The 23,418-nt window shown below is 37.9% G+C and overlaps 1 protein-coding gene across 3 annotated transcripts in view; it reads right to left on the minus strand.

Moving 5' to 3' along the window:
* Positions 1 to 9,528: 9,528 nt before the first annotated feature.
* LMBR1 (limb development membrane protein 1) overlaps positions 9,529 to 23,418 on the minus strand; it is a 68,543-nt gene continuing 54,653 nt past the window's right edge. For all 3 annotated transcript variants that reach the window (XM_054647725.2, XM_054647734.2, XM_054647757.2), the window contains 3 exons: positions 22,660 to 22,726; positions 18,328 to 18,489; positions 9,529 to 16,339 (listed from right to left, as the gene is read on the minus strand). In XM_054647725.2, coding sequence (XP_054503700.1) covers positions 16,257 to 16,339; positions 18,328 to 18,489; positions 22,660 to 22,726 — 312 coding nt within the window. In that variant the 3' untranslated portion in view covers positions 9,529 to 16,256. The remainder of the gene's footprint in view (positions 16,340 to 18,327; positions 18,490 to 22,659; positions 22,727 to 23,418) is intronic.

Consider the following 23,418-nt stretch of genomic DNA (forward strand, 5'->3'; position numbering starts at 1 on the left):
TCATGCTGTCACTGCTTTGCTTTCTTGTTCACTCCCCCTGTACCCAGATTTTCTCATCACAGAGGCCATCACTTCATAGATTGGGCTACCAAAATAGGATAACAAAAGTGGGGTCTAGGTGAACCAAACCACATGCAGGGTAATCTCTCCCCACATTGTTCCAAAAGCATAAACTGACCCAGCTGAAACCTCAAAGCTGTTGCTCTAAAACACAGATTCAAATTGATTTATGTTTGAAGGATGTCATGACCTCACAAGGAAGTGGGTTAGGCAGATAGTTCAACTAAAGGGAAGGCAGTATTCCTGATAGATCCTTTAGTACCTCTCAGAAGATCTTTTAAAAGATCAAAGGCAGTTTGTGCAAATTTCAGATGATTAACGATATACATCTGTAGATGGATGAGCTCAGAAGGAGAATTTTAGCCTCAAAAATTAACAAATCCTGCCCTAGAATAATGAGATGCTTGAGCAAGGGGATCACCAAAACCCCATGACTTGCTAGGATCCTTTTTTCTTCATGAGAAATGGGTTTGGATGCACAAGCTGCCTGATGGGGGTTTTGAAAGCTTACACAGAACAAATATGTGCTGCACAGTAGTGTCAGATTTGTGCACAGATTCTGGTATGAATGAAGGAGTTTACCCTTTCCTTCCCATCTGGGATTGGAACTCTCATCTAGGTGTCATCAGCTTGCATTGTAATTATTGCAATTACTGTATGTCAGTCTTTCTTTCTTGTTTTGTCAAACACCAGTAAGGCCTCACCATGGACTCAAGTTACAGGCTTGTTACACAAACCTTGGACATTTCTCCAGATTCTGGTCTTCAAAGATGATAAATTTCTATATTGTCCTAGCACATGGGTTTTATTGCTGAGGTACTGACACTGGACTTTATCTGGCACTTGTAGGGCAGGCAGGAATGCTGTAAGTATTTCACTTGTAAGGAATTTCACTGATTCCTTCTTTAAGAAAGCAGAGATTTCACATCTACATGCAGCAGGCACCTCACATTCATTGCTGGAGATGGACAAGCTCAGCTGTAACAGTGACAGTATCACTGGCCTCTTGTGACCATCTCTTTGTCTCTTCATGCTCTTTATTTCTCTTTCTTATGTCACAGCCTCATTAAACTCCAGAATTTTGCAGCAGCAGCCACAGTTCTTTATTATTACTTTATTAATTTTTATTTTTAAGAATTCATAAATGCGATGCTGAGGAAAATTTCACAATTTTGAGATTTTATTTATACTGATTATTTGAAATTGTGTTGTTATATTCTTTAGTTAATCCCATTTTAAAGGCTCTGAAAAGTATCAAAATAAATTCAAATTACTCAGCAAATAAAAATGTACATTAAAAAATCTTGTATAAATCCTGTATGTAAAAGAGGTTCTGGTAATTAATGAATAGCTAATCCATTAATGGTTTAGTTTGGAAGGGACCTTAAAGATCATCCAGTTCCAACTCCCTGACATGGACAGGGACACTTTCCACTACCCCAGTTGCCCAGAGCCCTGTCCAACCTGGCCTTGAACACTTCCAGGGATGGAGCAGCCACAGCTTCTCTGGGCAACCTGTGCCAGGGCCTCACCACCCTCCCAGGGAAGAATTTCTTCCCAATATCTAATCCAAACCGACCCTCTTAGAGTCTGAAGCCATTTCCCCCTTATCCTATCTCTCCCTGCCCTTGCCAGAATTCTTACTTAACAGTAAGAAATGTGTTGCCTGATGGTGCTTTGTCTGATGATAGATTTATATGAAGTATCTGTATAAAGTATTTCTAAGCAAATGCGGTATTAATGAATTTCATGTGAAGAAAATCCATTGTCTGTAAAGGCCAATGAGGTTTATTCAGTAATTTGTTGTCATTGTTGCTCAGAAGTCAGTAGTTGAGCACTCTTCCTTATCATTTCCTGCTGAAAAACAGGTAAAGAGATCCACATAGCATGGAAAATCCATACAGTGCTGTCCAATACTGAGGAAGGAATTTGCTATTCAACCCAGGGTACAAATATAACTGAATAATTGTGTGGACTCACAATTGTATGTACTTATTTTATTTTCTTGAGGTACTGCTGAGAGTCATCAGCTGGAGGAAGAAATGAAGGAAAGATTCTACTTTTAGACACCATTTAGCTTTTAACAGGTGGACCAACTCAGTGGCCAACTCTGATATTATTTTGAAGATGACATGGTAGAGGAGGTATTTGTGCACTTCTGATGTTATGTTATGACAATAGAGAAGCCTTTTTACCTGCTCTTGCAAAGCAGGTATAGGCTATTTTCTGCTTCAAATAAACTCCTGTTAGATATGGCTCTGGCCCTCATTCACCAGGGAAACATTTACTGTTTGTACAATTCAAGATAATTTTGCCATCTCAAAAACTTTGTTAATTTCAGATGAGAACAACAGTTACTTCTATTTGGGAAACAAAGCAGGTGTACACCCAATGCCAGACAGTCACTTCCTCAGGTTATTTGATGAAATGCCTGCATTTTACCTTGATGGCTTGCTCAATGCCCATGTGTAGCATGGACATAAATACATCCTGTTTTATTTCATTCTCTAATCTATTACCTTGAAAATATTAGGCAAAAGAGACAAGTGACTGATGGAACAAAGAGCTGCTTCAGAGAAGTGATGATGGCAATTAGAAGAATTATCCCAATTGCTTAAAAGTTTCTTTCCACAGTGCACCTTAGGGCAGTTTTTCTGCCTGTTCCCTTTTCAATTTTTTAGAGGACTTTTCACAGCCAAGTGTGTGTTGTGAATCAAAGTCTTTGAATATCCTTAGATACAGGCCTGTTGCTTCTTTTTACACCAACATTAGCTGGAGGTGAACAACTGCCCACAGACAGGTGGGAGAGGTCAGGAAAGACCTGCCAATTTCTGGCTACCCTGAAAGTCTGAACCTTCACAAGAGGGAGCAAAAGACAGCACTCATTTAAAAGGTTACTTTCCATTTGGCACAAAAAGGCAAATGCCTCTGGAATTCTGTTTGTCCTCGGTGTTTCCTTAGCTTTCCACCCTCAAGGGAAAAGCCACTGCCTGTGAAAGCTCTGAGCTCTCCCTCCAGCTGCCTGCTGGCCATTACTGCTCCTGTTCTTGCCAGCTCCAGTGCTCACTGCTTCTTCTGGGCTTCACTCCTTCCCCAGGCTCCCCTTCCTCTAAGAGCCAACTGCTGCTCTTGTCCAACTCTGTATCTTTTGTCAGGACAGAGATCATCAGCACTTGGTGGGAATGTTGGTCAGATAAAGGTGAAGTTTTCTTGTAGCCTGTCAGCTTTCTTTCTCTTTTGTCTTATTGTATGTGAGAAATGCTGCATTTGATGTGCATCACTTCTTGAAATGTAATGACTCTGTTGGGAAAGGGGAGGAAAATTATTCAGATTTCATTTTAAATGTTTGGTTTATAATTTTTTTCTCCAGCCAGTAGCAGTTGCCATTTCTTGCTTTCTACCACCCCATGTGCTGTTAACACAAAATTCACAATTTCACAAACTAATTTTGTTTTCACTCAAAAGAGTGCAGTAATCACAGAAGCAAACTGATGACCTTTCAGAATTTTCCTTGTCAGCATTTTTTTCCTTTTCAGCTGTTAGAATGCTTTAAAGTCAGGTTTGGTTCTGGGGTTGTTTTCTTTCCTTTGAAAAAACAGGTGCTGCATTCATGTTCCCATGTAGTCCATTAAGGGAGTACATTTTTATATAACTATTCAAGCACATAATACATGAGTCTTTTAATTAAACTACCTAAGAGGATATCTTAATGAATTAAATGTAATCATCTTGAAAAGTAATTTTGATTCCAGATTTTTATGGTAAGAAATATAATTTAAAGCTATTTTATGATGAAGCACTTAATTCTTTTCATAACCTTTTTTTAAAAGCATATGGGAAAATAGTTTGTAACTCAACTATATAGGAGTATACTAACCTGGAATAATTTAATCCATGAAATTTCATGTGAATACATAGAGACTTACAAAATTCTCTTAATACTTCAATTTTAAAAACATGCATGTTGTAGAGTGTTCATAGATTGATTAATTAACTGTTTTTACATTCTGTAATCTAGTCTGTTTCATCTGTACCAACAAGATGAAATATATTGTAAGTAATTGTAATTATAATTATTTTTCAGTGATGCCTGAAAGCCTTTGAAAAATTTACAGGTAAAAAGTTGTCCTATGTGTAGAAAAGAGCAGGATCAGACCAGAGTAATACACGATGGGGCATGCTTGGTTAAATTGAATTAATTAGGTAAGCCTTACTTCTGCTACAGGTGTGTCACCAGACAATATTTATTTCTTAATAATGTTCCAAATGCATTACACTTTTAGTAAGAAACTAGACAGAATGCATGCACTAGAAAAGTTAAAGTTCAAAAAAAAAGTAATAAATCATTGTTTCATATAAATAACTAAATTATAAAAATTCGAGTTTCCTCTTCTTGAGCAGAATTGTGTCTTAGAGAATTTAAGCTTCCTGGAGGGGATATATATTGTTATAACAGAGTCTAAAGACTTAAGGGAAGCAGTGCCTCCTAAGGATAGAAAATTAAGAAAGCAACTATTTGAAAAAATGTTTTGCTGTATTTGCTTCCTTGGTCTTTTTCCTTGGGGCAATTCAGCTTCCTTAAACCAGAACTCCTGAATATCATGAGTTCCCTCCCTCCCTTTTCACTCATTCCTTCTCATTGACCCTGACCAGGCAGCACTGGAGCCACCCAGTTGTTCTGTCAGTCTGTTCATTCCATCCTCTTCAGAGCCAATGCAAAATCCTTCCCCAGAAAAGAGAAAAGAATATGAAGGTGACTGTAGAACGCTGATGTCCCACTCAAAAGTGCTCAAGCCCTTAAGTTTGGAATAAATTAACCTGTCAGTGGATTGTGACTGTCCTCAAGAAGCATGACTGGAACAGCCAACACTTGGATTTTCCTGCTGTTTGAAGGTCTGGGGAAGCACATTTAGGCATCTTTCCCAAGAAGGTTGCCAGTTTCCCTTGGGCCCAAGACACCATGCAAAGCCATGAAGCAAGGTCTCAGCAACAGGAGGTTGCAGAAGGCTCCTAAATGTGCTGAAAGCTGCAGCTGAATGGCATTGGTCACAATTCTCTCACTGAAATTCAGATGGCTACAGCAGCAGCCCTCCAAGCCACCTGCCTGGGCTACCTTTAGGGTCCCTGCCTTTGGCACCTGGCTGCCCACGTTTCAAAAGCCACAGGAAGATCTTCATCCAACAGGGAACAAAATGGGGACTGCCTTTCCAATTTCTATTAAGAATAAATTTATCAAGTCTTCTCATAATGATTAGGTTTGAATAAATTCAGTGCAAGTCATGATTAAAGGACCTGCACTTATTTTTCTTAGTGGCTTTCAAGTGGGAACTGTAGATGAGTTTTCCTGCTGTTCACTCTTATACTTTAAAGTGTTGGTTAATTAAAACATTAAAGAAAGTTTTCACAAGGAGCTATCCATTTCCAGGCACTAAAAAGCTCTTCTAAAATAACATTTGGTTCTCAAAATTGAACTGTGCTTTTAAAATGTCACTCCCCAAATATTAACATAATCAAATGGCATCACAATAGCAAAAAAAAAAAAAAAAAAGAAAAAAAAAAGAAAAAAATTTTTAATAACCCTGCTGCCTTTGGAAGGATCACAAAGGTTAAATGTCAAGTTTCATATGCTTAAATAAATATCACAAAATAAAAAAGAAGGTCTGAAATATTAGTACTAGGAAGGACACATTGTTTGTTTCAGGGTGCTACAGTAGCCCTTATTGCACCTGGCATTAAAATTTTTAATAATCTAGATCAAAGGAGATAAGAAAGGTCACTGAAACCAAAGTAGGCTACTTTTTAGCACTCCTATACACAGAGAGCAGGGTGTTGCTTCAGCATGTTAGGTAGTGAATTTCTTTGATCCTCCCTATAAATGTCACTCTGTATGTCATTTAATTGTGGTATAGCCTTTTATTGGTGCAATTAAATCTTTTCTAATGCATTACTTTATCTCCAGCTCTGCTAAAAATCCTGCCATTGTTTAGGAAGCGAGGTAAGTCACTGGGAAATGATGCAGTTGACTTTAGTTTCTTCCTCCCCCCTCCACATGATTTCTCCCAACGATTTTAATTTAAATCTCACCAAACAGTATAATGGTCCTGGAATTTGTTTAGTCATTTGACTTCCTTTATCACACAGAGATGGTAAACATTCTGTTGCTAACCTGAAGTGGGCTCCAAGCAGCAAAACTAGGAGGATATTAAACCAGTAAAAGCTTATCAACTGATTCATTGATATGCTGTAAATTCCAGCCTTTTCATTTTACTTTTGAGGGTTGCCATAAGTCAACACATTAGTAAGCAATTTGCTGACATTGGATCACTTAAAAAGGCTTCCCCATGGACAAAGTTCACCTCAGTGCTTTGTTTCATGGTTTCATTTTATCATAGTCCTGGGCTGCTGTACAGATGACTGATGCAGCTCTGCATACCGATGGGGGATTGCACAGTCACTCTCTGCCACTCTGTCCAAGCTTTAGGAAGTCTCAGACATAAAATGGACAGGATATGGTGTTTTCAGAAATAAATTCAGTTACTCTGTTTCAGTTATTCTAAGATTTTAAAAAGCTATTTGGTATTGTGCATTGAAATTTCATTTTTACATCCTAGAACGTGACAATAACAAATTATTTAAAATGCTGATTTCCTTTCCATTTACATTGATAGTTCATGCTGATTTACCAGTTAACAAAAATTCTGGGTTAAATTTTAGTTACACTTCTTTAGTTACACTTCTTTCTTTCTTCACAACCTTAGACTTTATTTACTGATTGATGGATTTGAATGTGGTCAGATCATACTACAGAAAATCCAAGAGTAGCTCAAAGATAGTATCTTAGCAGCAGAGGAACTTCATAGATCCCTGTCTCATGCAGGAAGAGAGTTTTCCTCTTTTGTTTTTTACAGTTCCAGCTCAAAGATGCTCACTTGCTTACACCACCAGGTCAGGTCTGGTCAAGTCTGATACCACTATAAATGAAGCATAACTCAGGGCCAGAAGTGCTTTAAAGTGATCAACCTTTACTTGATGGTGAACAGATACCCCAAATTACATAAGAGTTGGGTGTAATCTTACCTTGCTCTTTCTGAAGGCAGATTTTAATATGAAATCAGTAAGAGCAGTTAAAATTGCAATGCAGAGATTCAGTTCTAGAACCCAGCCAACAACAGTCAGGTACAACTTACCAGAGTTGTTATTAATTAAATACATAGTCACATCAAAATATTAAAGATATAAGCAACATTTCATGAGTCATTCAGAGAGCACATGGTGTCACCAGTCAGGACTGTTTGGAGACCACAAAGTGTAAATATTGGAGGAGGCCTGTGGGGGGACAGTTGTTAGTTTGTTTTTTGTTTTACACATACCACTGAAGGTCAGTGTGAACGAGAGACTGGGATGTTTCATTCCTGACACTGAGCAGTCCTGAGGGGAAGCACCAGGTTCCCCACCTGCTCTTTGCTACACAGAATTCTCTCAGAGAGTACAGGAGAGGCTGCTGCTTTTCCCATCACTTTGGGATGTAAATACATCCACAACACAAAGGCTCTCAGGGAACTTTTATGTTACATTGATAAATCAGCATTTACTAACAAGGAAACTAATCCTATTTCTACTGACAAATGGATACATCCTTTTAATATCCTGTTCTGTTAGGGATCTTTTGGGAACACAGTACAGCTCTCAGCAGTGAATCAGACCATAGAATAAAAAGAATATGAGATCATGTTAGCAGAAAATTTAGGAAAGTCAAAGTTTTTATAAATTCTTAGTGAGATTTTCACATCATTTCTGAGGGATTTTTGTGAGATTTGGGCTCTCAATTTCTTTGGGTCTAGAAAGGTTCATTTTAAATACTCTGATATATGCCATGGAGGGTCACTTTCACAGCTGGAAGGGAGCAGGTGTGCTGGAAGAGAAAAGCTACCAAAAGACAAAAAAAAAGTGAAATGAAACAATAGCAAAGTGTTCAGGTGCCATGAGGCTGGCTGACCTTGAGCTCAATCCTTCTGCCACCTCACCTCCCACTTCCCAACCCACATTCCCTGAAAAAATGGCTCCTTCTTTTCCTAGCAGGTTTTCTGTCATGGGAAATGCATGGAGAGAAAAGCTCACATTGCCTGGTCATGATACAGACATCAAAATGTCCCTTAAAACTGCACACATTTATGGACAGAGACACACAGACTTGTGTGAATCCCTGCAGAGCTTTCAGACACAGGGGTACATTAGGAGGAAGTGGCCACAGTGAGCTGGGATTGCACTCAAGATGATTAAATTCAAGAAAAGCAATCATTGTAGGTATTTATTTTGTTGAGCCCCTGGGGGAGCATCTTCAGATATGAAGATGAGATTGCCCAGTCCAATATGGAATATGCAGAAACATACTCAAGGCAGTAAAAAGGCATAAAAATCTATACTGAGGACAACACCTGAGATGCCTCTTCTCCCACTGACTGTCAAAAAAACCAAACCAACCAAACCCAAAAAAATACAAAGAAAAAAATTACTGAAGACATGATGTAATGCCAGAGCTCAAGCTTGGAGGTTTCTGTGTCCACTTGAGCTCTGTTTCCAAAAATACATAAGCATCCCCACAGAAAGCAAAAAGGATGATAAGAGGCCTCCATAAAACTGTTGAGGGAATTTGGGGTCACTTCTCATATAGAAAATAAAGGGAAATGTAACCTTTCAGGTGGAAAATAAAGGGAAATGTAACCTTTCAGGTGTGGAAAAAGCAGTGCAAGCAGAAAGACTTGTTTTACTATGGACATTTGAGAACAAAATTAAAGCTTAAAGCATGGTAAGGGCCCTTCACATTTGACATTTATGAAATCTTGGACAATTAAACACTGGAATATACTGCCTAGAGACAGCCCAGCAATCCCATCACAGACAGCCCCTGCCAGGCTGGTTAAATACCAGGAATAATGCAGCTATGTTTGATCCTGTGCAGCTGGATGGATCAAACATCTCCAGGTCCCTTCAGGACACGTGATCCTTGAACTTTAAAAACAGCCTAAACTCTCCTGTGAAATGGAATTTAAAGTCTGAAGCTGTTTAAGTTACAGACAGTTTAGGAAGCATGGTGGTCAGGGGTTTAACATGTAAAAATTGCCCTTCAGTCAAACTATTAAGGAATTGCAAATTACTTACAAATTACATAATGAGCATACTTTGCTATAAACAATCCCCACTGGCCTAAAGCAGAGAGTTCCAATTAATTGCACACCTGTCTTAAAACACAGGGCTGTGATGCCTCTGAATGTAGAGGAATCTCCATCACATTCCCTACCTCAGCTATTTTAGAAATGCAACCATTTGAGAATTTCAAAAGCAGGTTAAATTGGGAAAAGGAAGAAGAGAGAGGAACACAGCTATTCATACCAATTATAGACAGGATAACTTAGAATGACACAGATTATTTTTTCATTGCTTATAATAAAAAAAGGGATAAAACTCTGCTATAAATCACACTTTACCTTTATTGAAAACACAGTAAAAAAAATTTTCCTACAAAACATTCAGTGTAACATTTCAAACAAAGGAAAAAAACATATTACCACTGCTTTTCACAAAACGAAACAAAAATATCAGCCTAGCTAAGGCAGCAGATTTTTTTTTTTTTTAACACAACAAAATACCCACAACAGAGAACATTATAAACCATAATTCTGGATGACCTAAAATGAACCAGGAGGGTTTGATGGGGAGATAGTATCTACACCAAAAACTATTGGGATTAAAGTAACACTCAAAGCACAATTTTTCAGCTGTGTTATACCTTGGTCAGATACATCCATGTGAAAGAAAATTCAGCTGCTCAAGATTGTGGAGTTTACAAAACCTGAAGCACAAATCAGACCAAGTGGGGACCACCAGTTCCATTCTGCACTCCCAGCCTCACGCAGTTCAGAGATTGTGCGTAATTTAGAATTGTTCTTGTAAACTGTGACATGAACCAGGAACACTGCAGAGAAACCCTGAACGTGCACAGTGAAGGCTCCTGATGCCATCATCACAGCCCAGCCAGCAGCACCAACAGCAATGGCCAGGCCAGCTCAGAATTGTGGTTTTATGATCATGCTACCTAAGCTCACGTGAAGCCAATTCCATGTGACAGGGATCAGGGTGCCAGCAGCACCCTAAGAACATCCTCAGTCTCCTCACTGGGAATTTTAAATACAAAATTTAGAAGAGACAAGAGCAACCCATGATCTCTATTAAGGTAATGTGGGGTTGGCCCAAACCCCACAGGAAAGGAAATATTTTGTGTACATGTGTTTCATACACACACACCAATATTTCAAATCCCATGACCTAAATGTATTTTCTTTTTCTATCCAATTCTCCTTAAAGTAACAGAAATCACACCAAATAAGGCAAAAATACTTTGAAAGCAACCTTTAAGAAAGTAAAAGCGACTGAAATTTTTTGTTATATAAAGCCAAGGAGGAGAAAGTACTCAGAGAGATTTTGTGACTCTTAAGTTTGGTCCAGACTGGAAAAAACTCATGGTTAGGGGGAAACAGGAAATCATGCACCAGCCAATTTTCTTCTTAAACATTTAAACACACTCACTGAATCCACTGCACAGGTATCACCACCATGCCACTTCTAGGAATGATCAACTCACGTGGGGAGAGAAGGCCCAAAACATGCTCATCCACATGAAATACAAAAATCCAGAGGAAGGTGAAGAGCCTGACCTCAGCACCTCTCACAGCCTGCCCCTGCTGAGAGCTGACACAAGGTGTGGCCACCCTGCACTGCGGGAGGTGTCCCTGCACACCCCACAGCAGATGAGCTGCGGAGCAGGAGCACAGCAGGAGCCACCCTGCAGTGACACCACCCCAGGGGCTCCCAGTGGCCAAACCAGCTGCTTCCCCTCACTGAGAGCTGGGGCTGTACCCTCACAACCCTGGAAGCTAAAACCCAAATATATGCCATGACTAAACCCTCTCAACTCATGATTCAAACTGACTTGAGCTCTTGGTAATTTGTTAGAGGACCCTCTAGTGACAAGATTGCTTCAATGGAATCTAGTGGTAAAAAACAAGTTCATAAATGTGAACATTTTTGTAGTGGAAGAACAGTTCTAACTAGGGAATATCTCTCTACAGGCTATGTGGGAAAAGAAATAGATGAAAATCAAAGCAGGTTCCCCAATACTTCAATAGCTGGTATGTGTGGAAGCAGGGAATAGAGGAGGAATGCAAAATAAAGCCCTGTTCAGGAAAGGAGCTTCATCCAGTGATGCTGACTAGAAAACTTAATGTAATGGGGGTAGGGAGAAAAGCAACAACAGTGCTTGGGGTTAGTGATCAACAAACATCTAGAAGCAGCATTCCAAAGTGCTCAAGTAGGTACATATCAACATTCAGATACCTAAAAGCCTTCAAGAATTAGGATTTCCTAATTTCTATTTGAGGTAAGGCCTTCATACAGATACAGTTGCTAAATAGCTTGGAATTCAGTATGTCAAGACTATCAGCATTTACAGGATATTACTCACACTATCTCTTTGTTTGGAGTCACCTTCTGTATTTGTTAAAACATTTAATGCTAGGTATATTTAAAAAAAAAACGTGAGCAATAAATGAAACTAAAAAGCTACTGATAAAATATGGTAGTTAATACAAAACTAGCAAGCATCCTAAGGTTTCTGTTGCCAAGACAGAGATACCTTCAGAAGTTCACAGGCTTCTATAAAAGTCCAAGATACTGTTTCACTGTGAATCACAAGAGATTTTAAGAAGTGATGAATTTTTTTTCAGTCTCAGTGAATTACTGGCTTATTTAGAGAACATACAATTGACATTTGTATACTAATGAGACACATTTCTTTCTCTTTGAAAGAAGAGTTCTAGATACTCAAATTGTGAAATATTTTAAAAGCCTTCCATTAAAGTTGCCTTCTGGTATGTTTTCTTACAGTGCATAAATCAAATCTATGTGGATTCTTCTGTTATTTCATATTTTGTCTATCTCAAGGGGACAAGGTAGAAAAGGGGGTAGATATTGTATCACTGTGTGGCTGGTGGCTGTGGCCTTAGTTTGCTCTTGCTGAATGGGATAAATTCAAAAGTAGCATTTTTGTAAAGTTCAAATCTGACAATGTGACTGAAATAACTTGCCAGCTTATTACCAATAGCAAATTCAGTGTTCATGGGTTGGGGAGGGAAGTCAGTGTAGGCAATATTGTCTCAACTCAGTGCTAAAACAACAACAAAAATCCTAATACTAGGAGGTAGGGAATCTTATTTCATTAAAGCAATTAAAGCTTCACAGTTCACATCAACACTTTTTAAAACAAAACTAAGCACATTTCTTTTTGAAGAGGTTATTTATGTGGCCTTAATGTCCTGCCTCTGCTTAGATTATTTCACCCTGGTTTTAAAAAAATGCTATTTTCAAGATCAGAGAATACATTAAACAGGATTTAGCTGTTTTCCTGTATTTGTTATTTCAAAAATTTAGATGCCAGTCCACTAAGGGTAAGGCTCAGTTGCTGTACATACACCACCATCCCACTCCTGGGATAGGAAGAAGAGGTGGGAAATAACCTAGAGCATGCTACAAGAACTCAAGGAAAGCCACATGCAGGAAGAGGCCAACTGCTTTCTGTTTCTACCTTATTCCTTTCTAATTAACACTGTAAATTCTTAAAGAAAAGGGCCATCATGTCTTTACTACACAGCACTGGGCACATGTGAGCACCTCAGCTGCTGCACAGCCTCAGGGGTGAGTGGCAGAGACGGGGTGGGATGGACACTGGCACCCATCACTCCTGGTGACACAGGGGAGATGTGACACTCCTGGTGACACAGGGGAGATGTGACACTCCTGGTGACACAGGGGAGGACATGTCCCCAGGATCTGCTCCCATGTCCCTCCTGCCAAGCACCTGCTGCAGGAGCTCCTTCCTGCCTGCGTGGGCAGCCCAGCCCTCCCTCCACTGGTGCTCCAGGTGGTACTACTGGACAAGGAAAACCATTTGTCAAATCTTTTAATTTCTATGACATTAAAACAGCCAACAGGGTCAAAGGGATCAGAGGAACAGGGCCAAAGATAAACAGCACATTACAGACAGTAAATAAAGCTCCCTATAAATGCAAAACTGTTACTTGTACAGTAACCAATACTACTATTTTTTAGCTTAAAGTGATAAGCATGTGTGCTTTATGCTTAGAAATCCCACAAATATTACAGTTCTGCAATTGCATTTAATATTGTGCTACCAACACAGAAAAAAAGCCAAAAAACAGCTAACTTAAAACACTCAGTTTACACCTATTTTTTGGTCTTGTGTGGTATCTAGTTGAAGATGGAAGCATTGATGTGCTTTTTGCCTCATAAGAAGAGAGGCAGATGTTAATGTTACTAAGATCAGCTGTATATACCTTGAAGGTATAGACCACCTGACTCTACATGAGTCAAATACTAGGAATGTATTGTCAATATCCAGTAATGAATTACCAGTTGCTTGTACTTAAGTGACCATATGATTCTGTGAGAAGTATACAGTGACCTGTATCTTGCATGCAGTGACAAAGCCTTGCATAAGCACGTCATTTTCAAGGCCAAAGGCAAATTTTAATGTAGACAGTGTCACCATATCAGCAGTTGACTTTAAAACACAACACTGTCATAGTTGCACAAGGTAGTTGTGAATTATCACCCATCTTGGAAACCACACAGCACCTCAACCATCCCACAGAGTCCAGTGTAAAGTTTTCCCTAAGGCAGCCTTAACCCCACATCTGCCTGCAGAATCCAGCAGAAGGGGTGGGGAAAGCCAAGGCCCTAACATTTGTTTTGAAAAAGAGCTTTAAAGTCTTGCCTGAAGCTTGGGTGCTTCTCAGCAGGAATTGCCCCTGCTCAGTTGAAGTAATTGCCCAACTCACTTGCAGAAGCCACACACACACACATTATAATCCACCTTTTTCTGTGTTCTTGGGTCACTGATGCCATGACAAACATCTCTCCAAAGGCACAAAGAGCAAGACCTATGCTGGTTCATACTCCTAGGTTTATTCCTAATATTATTTTCTTCAGAGTGTATTAACTGTCTTAGCATTGTAACAGAAATATCTATTATCTAGAAGCTAACTGGCCTCACACACCACAGTTCACCACTTCATTAAGACATGAGGACAATTTTGGTCATACAATGACTTGCATGGAAAAGTGGACATATTTCACTGGGTTTTAACTATGATGCCAATACATAAGGCTATAAGCTCTGAGAATACCTGACTTATGCCCCTAATAATATATCTCCCAATATTTTAAATATAAACTCATTTTAGAACAACTTTTAATTATAGCTTTCTGTTATTGGTTGCAGAACTTTGACTCAGATAAAGATTTCTCACTAAAGTGTCAGCACTAAACAAGAGAAAAGATGCTTGTAAATCTTAGTGAAATCAAGTAATTTTACTTTTTCTTCCAAGACTTGATACAACACATCAACAGTCAGTTCAATAAACCTTGAATTTATACTGATCACACACACACAAAAAAAAGTAATTATCTAGCATCATATTTACTACAGAAATATTTACATTATGCCCCAGTTCAAGTCAGAAAAGGCAGCTGAAAAAAAGATAAATCCTCATGTGTACTGGAGCATGATTTTTGAAGCACTTTAGGGGAAAAAAAAAAAAACCAAGCAGACATTCACACACACAGCAATAAGGTCTACAGCCCAGAGCAGTCATCTCAAGAGAACAGCCAAAGAGTTTCTGACACAAGGTTTACCTTATTTTGGAACCACACTGGAAACCAAGTTGTCACCAACTAATATAAGACCTCAAACTACAGACAGGCAGACTTGTTTCACAGAAATAGGAAATGAGCAGGAAAATTTTCTGGCTCCCTACATGAAGGGGCACTCACTGAAGGTGTCCCCATTCCAGTCTGTTTGGAGATTACTTGTGGCTGAGCAGGACAAAAGTGCAACCAGATTTTGAATACTTACTTGGTATTTTTTCTTTACTATAAACTGCTTAAAGGATTCCTAAGGCTGCAAGGAAATGCTACAAGAAAGGACATTATCACCCACTGATGCCATCTTGAATCTAAGGCCTCTGAGCAGTTAAACACTTCAGAAATTCAAACTACCAAGACTGCACACATTTTACTTACCAAACCACCTACTGTCATCTCTATAACCTTAGAATTTAATTTATGATATCTACACATATAGGCCTATATACATGAACATGTGTACATTAAAAAACAGGCTAGTGACAGATAACTGAGTTATGCCACTGAACAGAAATCCTGGTAACTGAAGTATAAATTCAGAGAAATTTACTTCAAATTAAAGATTGTAGAAAACTGCAACTGCAGCCTCCTAGGCCTGCACTCCTTGCATTGATTCCAGGTACTGCTTACACACAGTAGTTCATCAAAAATTTCACAGGGTGTCTTGGGTAGGGGAAGGGAGCTCCAGGGCACAACAGCTCACAGAACTGAGAGCTGTGACAAAGGATCTACACAGCTTTTTACAAAGCATACTAGGCTCAGATTTAACACTGAAGTTAATCTTCATCTTGGACTTCTGTAAGACATTGTTTGACCACCAGTAAAGCAAGCTGGCATTAGGAGCTAAGGACAGAGAGCTGAAAACACTGGCCTGCAGAGAAGGCACCATGACACAGCCTACTGCATCCAGCACTGGGATCTCTCCTGTCCTTTTTAACTCACTCTCAGTAGAGCTGTTTATCTCCTGTCATGGGTACCTACTCCAGCTACTGTACATTTCCAGTAAGGGTCATATGGGCCTTCAAGTGTATGTTTTCTTCTTTTTCTTTTTTTTTTAAATCAAGTCCCAAAGTTATTCTTTATAGCTGTGTTTGTATAACACAGGAGGTACTGTGCATTCAAATGATAGCAAGTCTAAAAATAAAGATGTGAGACTGTCAACAAATAAAAAGGAATGCATTTTTCTCTTCAGCTTCCAGTCTTCAAGGCACCTCCTGCATTAACTTCCTGGGAAATAAACAAGCAGACCAAAAGTTCACTGGAAAGAGAAGAATCTGACACAGCTAACTTCCTCAGAAGCATCCAAATGAGACAAGGCTCGACCCACACTAACAACTAAAAGCAATATAAAAATGCTGATGAGATGACAGGAATGCCATGAGGTTGATGTTTCCAGCTCTGCTGATTGCAGGTGATTGTTATCACAGTGTTTTCTGATGGCCATTTGCAGAAGGCTTTGTCTCCGAGTCTCTTGGATTGTTTGATAGGTGAAGTTTATCTAATCCTGCAAAACATCACAGAATAAGGAAAAACTTAAGACTCCCCCTTGTTTCATGCACACAGGCATTCAAAAGAACACAGACAACCCAAATCCTACTTCATGATTGCAGACTTCACATTTGCTGAAGACCAGAACTGATGTTCTACCTCCTGCAAGAATTGCTTCTGGGAAATTCCCTCAGTGTTGTTTAAGTGAGAAAATCCATTACAGTGGACAAGCATGGAAGACAGAGAACCCTAACTTTCCATTGCTTAAATCACAGACTCAGATGTTAAGAACCAGGACAGACTTGCAGTAATTTACCCTGTCACCTAAAAATACCTAAATAATTACCTAAAAATGTTAATTTTATTAATTTGATAATTATTAATTCTTTATTTTAAACTATAACATCTTTTTGTAAATCACCCGCTGCTGATCTTAATGTCACTGGTGATGACCAGATCATGTTTCTAAACTATTTATATGTCTAATTACATTTTTAATACTACACTATTATTGATTTATCACTGTTTCCAGCCTTTTGTTCTTATTGCACAATTCTCTATTGTGAGTGCTAATTGTAGTCTCACATCCTGCCCCAGGCAAGCACTTAAATTACTCTTTTTGAGGGGGAGGGAGATGAGGAAAGATGGCAAATTTAGCCATATTTTATTCAAAAGAGGCATGATGTCAGTCCTTCCTTGCTTGGTACAGTTTCTCTCTGAAGTCTCCCATCAAGCCTCTAAAGCTAAGTATCAAACCTGGGAAGAATTTCTTATTCATTTTGTGTAGACTACACTGAAGTGCCATGATGTGCACAATTAAACTTCTTGCATTGTTGGAATTGGAATTCCAAAATTGATTGCACTACTAAAAAAATCAAATTCTCCTAAATATTGCCTTATCTGTAGTCCTAATATGTGAAATTTTTGGTCATAAGCCAATTTTGGTTCTCATTCTTTGAATTCCATGGGACAGTTTTTAACAGATGCAGCTTGTGATGTACAGCACTGAAAACAAACCCAGTCTGTGCCAGGAACCTGCACATTTCAGGGTTTGTGACTCCCTACTTGTGTCAAATCCAATGATCATTACCCTACTATGCCTGCATTTTTATGTTTCTTAATCTGCCTTCACCATCTGCAATTTTTTATTAAACACTTTATTTCTAATTATTTTACAACAATTTTAAATTAATCTTCCACCAGGATTCTGGGAAGTGCTTGGATTTTGTTTCAGCACCACAACTCAAAGCAGTGAAAACTAACAAGAGTAACTTCTAGATGATGTAAACTGAATCCTCAGCTACAAAGAAACACTAAAGTTTCACCATTAATCCTCTCAGTTTAAGCAAATACTACTCTAGGGATCTAAAGAGAGAGGAGCTTTGTTAATTAGTAAAGATAAGATGAGGCAACAACAATAGAATAAAAAAATAGAATAAAAAAATAATTTTATCTTCTTAGTATCAAATGTGTTTCAATCCTTTCATCTATGGTCAACAAATATCAATGCAAAACTTGATCAAATTTTTGATTATATCAGGTACAGGTTTTACTCAGCCAGTTACTAAGGCTCTGTACATTGTGTACAATGATTTTCTGAACAGATGTTCAAAAAAGAGCATGACAACAGAGATCTCTGCTAACTATTTTTAGGGAACTAATAAGTTGCTTTAGTCAAAAAAGAAAGGCAACCCATACACAAGCTGAAGTTTTAATGTGGAATAATTGCTCATAGCAATGAGAATGCTTCTGTGCTCTCCCAAGACTGAAAATCCAGCTGGAGACCAATCAGTACCACAGGCATATCATTGAAATCAACACTGTACCTTAGCTCTGGACTCTTCAAAAAACAACACGATATTCATCCTCACACTTTACCTTAGAGAAATTTCCAGAAAAAAGTATTCTGTGAGCTGTGACAGAACTTTACCAGTAGCACATCATGGTGTCAGTGGTGGAGAAGGGATGGTGAAGCACAGAGTGAATTTTCAGGGCTGTGCTTACCTAATGCCTTCAGGAGCTCTTCTCGCACAGCAGACGTGAACTTTCTGACCAGACACAACGTTGTCATGATAGCAAAGAGCAAGTTGTATGATAACACAATGTAGAAGTTCCCTAGCCAGTTGAACCTTCCAAAGTCTCCAAGGAGATCAAATCTGGTGATTCCTGTTAAATTGCATACAAGATTTAGATCAAAATAATCATAACATTTTTTTAGGAAACACAAAAATTTCCTTCTATTATATTTACACTTGGATGCAAAATTCTTATAGATAGCACACCAGAAGACACATGGTTAAACACACAAGACAATGCTTGTTGGTCACTATAAAACTGTAAGACACCTTTATCAAAATGTTTTTCTAAACTTCATATTAAAATGCTTGAATAATGGGATTTGAAATGAATTGTCCATTCTAGGTAAGAACTCTTTTTATGATATTAGTAGATGTAATTAGGAAAAAAATCAGTTTTAGTATGAAAACTGCTTGAAACCTCAGTTTTGACAAAATCCTTAATGATTCCAGAAAAGACTGAAATGCACCTTGAGCTTTTTTTAAAAAAAATACAGGTAGCAAACAGCCTTTCTATGAGAGCCACAACATCTTATGGTAACCACTAAGCCCCTAAAGTGTTCTTCCAGAGCACTGCTTTTGAAAGCAAAGTTTAAAGACATCTTTCCAACTGCAGTTTTTCTCCTGGATCCACCCCACTACAGCCATGGAGCATTTGCACAGAAGGAAAAGAGGCTGAAAGATGGTGCTGATAGGTCTCCTCCAACCCTGACACTTGGGCTTTGTGCTGATCAAAGGCCTGTCAATCACTAATTAAATGAACAACATTTTTCTGAAACATGGAAACATCTACAAGGTGTAGGGCCCATGGCAGAAGAGGAAGAAGCACAGGCTGTTCCTTTGTCAGGTGTCATGGAATACTGCACTGAACACAGAGCAGAACACTGAGATGACAGCCACATGATCACTGTCTAGGATCCAAAAGCTGCTGTATTCCCAAAAAGCTTTGGCACAGATGATGTCAGAGGGAAGTGTGCCCTCACAACAGGGCAAAAGCAGGAAGCTGACCCTGTCCCAGAAGTAAAATGGCAGCAGCAAATGAAGCAATCACAAAGTAGCCTTGGCTCTGAAACTCCTGAAAGCTCCTGATTTTCTATCATCTTATTTTGAAAGTGTTTTGGGGCTTTTAAAAACTGACTTCAAAAGTAATAATAAACAAAGAGACAAAATTAAGGGTCAGCTGCACTTCTTCCAAGGGTAAACCTGACACTTAAAAATTTCACTGTATCTGCATACCCAAGACTTGCAAGCCAGTTATCACAATGTTAAAAGATATACACACTTCTTATACTCAGCACCTGTCATTTAAACTAAAACATGGAAATTGAATTTGGTACCAAATGAAAAAATACTGAAATGAAAAGGAGTTGTTTCAAATAATGAAACAAAACAATCACTGGTCAAAACAGCAGAAGAGGCAGGGAGATATACTAAAAAAGCACAGAAGGTCTTAGCACAGAAAGAAAAAAACAACTGAATTAACTGGTAAAGAGATGAAGGACAATAAACACAAAGCTGCTTTCCTACTTGAAGGCAAACAGTGCCCTTAGCATTTCCAAAGCAGCAGTGTTTTAGCCAGATTGTGAAGCCACATGAAAATTAAGAAAGTCAGGTTTGAATGTACAGGCTCCCAAAACTTTAAAGGAAAAGGAACAAAACAGGCAGAGCACTGGAGTTTTCTGGAAAAGGAAAAATATTCCTTGAAACACATAGAGGTCCAGGAGCAGCGTTACCAGGACAAACAGAAATGAACCCTGACACTTCTGTTAGAGTAGGTGGGAAAATAATTGTCAATAAATTACATTCAATTACATTGAATTTCTTCTTACAAACAGAAAAAGTCGCTGCTCATCAGAAAAGTGACACAGTAACAGTCTGTAAACTCATGGGAGAAAAAGGTTAAAAAGGTTTTGAGGTCTTTCTTAAAGAAGCAGTATCTACTCAGCCCACAGAGAAAAAAAACCCAAGACTTTTAATAACTCTTCAGTAATTGAACAAAAACTTGCATATCTAGTGGCACAAATATATACACACAAAAGCTGATGAAATTTTACCAAATAAACTATTAAACAAAAAAAAAAAGGTAGGTTTTAGACAGCACACACAAATAAATTTAAAATCCCCATTTACTTGTAGATAATAGTCAAGTGTGGAATTCTAGGAAAACTTGCATATACTCGAAAGTTCAATTTTCTCTGGAAATCTTTGTTTTTTGTATTCTTGACTTTAAGTGCTTTATTCCTAATTTGTTTTTCTGTGACTAGCAATATGGTGTTGGCAGGAAACATTTCTGAAGGGCAACTAAAAGGCTGAAAAGTTCTGGGGAAATATGATTTAACTTATTTTAGTTTAAAACTTTCCTGGAGTTCTAGAAGAATGACAGATTAGACATATCTACCACCTACATATCTAATTAGAATGCTATGAAACATGTAAGAAGAAACCATTTCCATTTTGAAAAGTTGAAAAAGGTCAGTGCATGTATTAGATAACTTTTGCTTTTTCACCTTTCCCATAAGGATAAAGTCTAGTCTTTTCTGTATAGCCTAGAATCTCGCTTTTTTAATAAAGTGAAAAGACTATGAATCTGCTTAACATATTTATTTCTTTTCATCTATTCAGTGCCACAGGGAGGTGGCATGTAGTGCAACACACATTGATATTTCTGCAAAAGCACCACATGACTCACTGTACTCTAATACACTCTATTAATCCTGTTTGGACAGCTGTGACTGTGCATTTGTTAGCTGTGTGTTAATTGTTCCATCTTTTTTCTTCTTTTATTTATCTCTATGGCAAACCATTCAGGAATTTCACTTGTTAGTCTGGTTTTTAAGTGAGTTTTACCATTAATCTGTTTCCTATGGGACAACAATGGACCCAGCATGTACACTTACTCCCACAGAATCTGGTTATTATCAGCTGGTAATCTCATGGATCATTAACAATTAATTTTATTTTCTTTTAAACAAGTCTTGAATGCAGTAACTTAGTGGACACAAACTTATGTTACAATTCTATTCTAAAACTGATTTTTCTATGTAACATCTGGCTCCACATCCTAGAACCATCTCACTTCTTAGACCTTTATTATACTGGTTATATTTTAAAACTGCACTGCTTTAAGTACTTGAATTACCCTTTTGCATTTTTGTGGAGTTTTACTATAGATTTTTTCAAGTTCTAGAATGCTTATTTTAAGATTCAATTCTCCAAAATGCACTGCAGAAGGTTTTTCATTTGCTATAAAAATGATCTATAATTTATTAAAATGTCCCCTCTGTAGAAACACATAGCATGAGAATATCCAGTATAATACTGGAAAACCATGAACTACCCTTGATTCAAGAGTATGAAAGGAAGAGCAGCTAGAGAACTACTGAGCACACACTGCTGGTCTGTGGGCCTGAGCTCAAACTTCTAAGCTTGTACTTAAGACTTGTACAGCCTGAGGTGAAGATTTTTGTTTTGTTCTATTTAATGTTCCCAATGAAATTCACATTAGTTACAAGGATTCTGCACTACTTAAAAACGTGTAATAGCCTTGCAATTTAGCTTCAAGAATTCAAGCTGAAGATTACCTAATTAAAGTGAAGATACAACACATTTTTCTAACTGGTTAAAACAGATTGACTACTTCAAATGCTACTCCCAATCCTTAGCACTAAAATCAGGAGTTCTTCAATTCTGCTATGGAAGACTCCAAATTGTTAAATTTGAAAAATTAAGTTAACAAAAAATACAAGCATGTTATTGTAGGGAAAATAAAAGTAGCCTGGTATCACTGCTGATTAAAAAAATAAATGAAGAGTCATTAACTCTTCATTAAAAGTCATTTGCACTCAGTGTTACCTCAAATTTCAGACACCAAATCCCAAATGTAATTCTTGACAGGAACTAAGCCCTAATTTCAAAGTGAACGTGAAACTATTTCAGACTGCTCTGGACAATCAGTTTTCCTATCTTTTCATCTCACAATCTCCTGTTTTAAGAAGTTTCAAATCTGACCTTTTTAAAATAATATATTCTCTAAAAAATGCTTAGCATCTTTTTCTTTTTAGAAAGTATGTTCTGCAGTTCATGTACAAAGATGTATGTTCAACAGTTCATGTAGAAATGAAGGCCACAGATACATGATCTTTCATCTGAAAGTGATGGCAAGTTACATAGTATGGAAAATACAGCTACAGGCTCTTCTTTTTTCTTGTATTTTTTTTCAATTAAACATCCTTTATTATGATGTTACTTCCATTTCACTTACCCAGTGTCCTTGACATCACTGGCAAAGCAGAGCTCAGCACCAAGATTGAGACACAGTTTCCAATTATCTGTTTGAAAGTGACAAACAGCATTTAAATGATAAATGAGATTGCTGAAGAGAACACAAAGAAAAACAGCAGTCAAGATGAAAAAGAATAATTCTTAAAAAGCACATTCTTCAAATTGAACCTAAAGCAATTTACTGTAATATATTGTTAGTCTTGCTGACTTCTGTCACTCCTCTCCAAATGGTGTTACACAAGACAAAGATGATCCAAGAAAAAAAATCAAATATGTATTCATGTGCTTTTAATCAAAGTGTTATGTATGCTCAGATCCAAAATTATTCAAAACAACCATGTTGCAAAGCATCAACTGTTTACTTACTTCCTGTGAATGTTTTATAAAAGAACAATTCCATGGGCTTAGAATGGATGACTGATACATCAGCTTAAGCCTTGGATGTAACTGCTTGCAGGATTAGCACTATTTAAAAAATTACAACAAAGAGCTTCCTTTCAATTCAATGCCTGTTGTCTACTTTAAATAATACCCAAAAAAAAATCACAGCTGTTAGATTTCTTTTTGTTCTTGTAAAGCCTTTAAAAAGAGTAATTGAAACTTTCTTTCAGAAAGGATCATTTTCTTCAGGTCTAGTTCTATCAGAAGCCAAAAGGGAAAAAAAAGTAAACTTGAAAGTAGGTAGACATTTGTACATTTACTATTTATTTCCACACTATTCCTGGTGTACTGTAAACAA

The sequence above is a fragment of the Agelaius phoeniceus genome, chromosome 1 (genome assembly GCF_051311805.1).
Source record: "Agelaius phoeniceus isolate bAgePho1 chromosome 1, bAgePho1.hap1, whole genome shotgun sequence".
NCBI classification, from domain to species: domain Eukaryota; kingdom Metazoa; phylum Chordata; class Aves; order Passeriformes; family Icteridae; genus Agelaius; species Agelaius phoeniceus.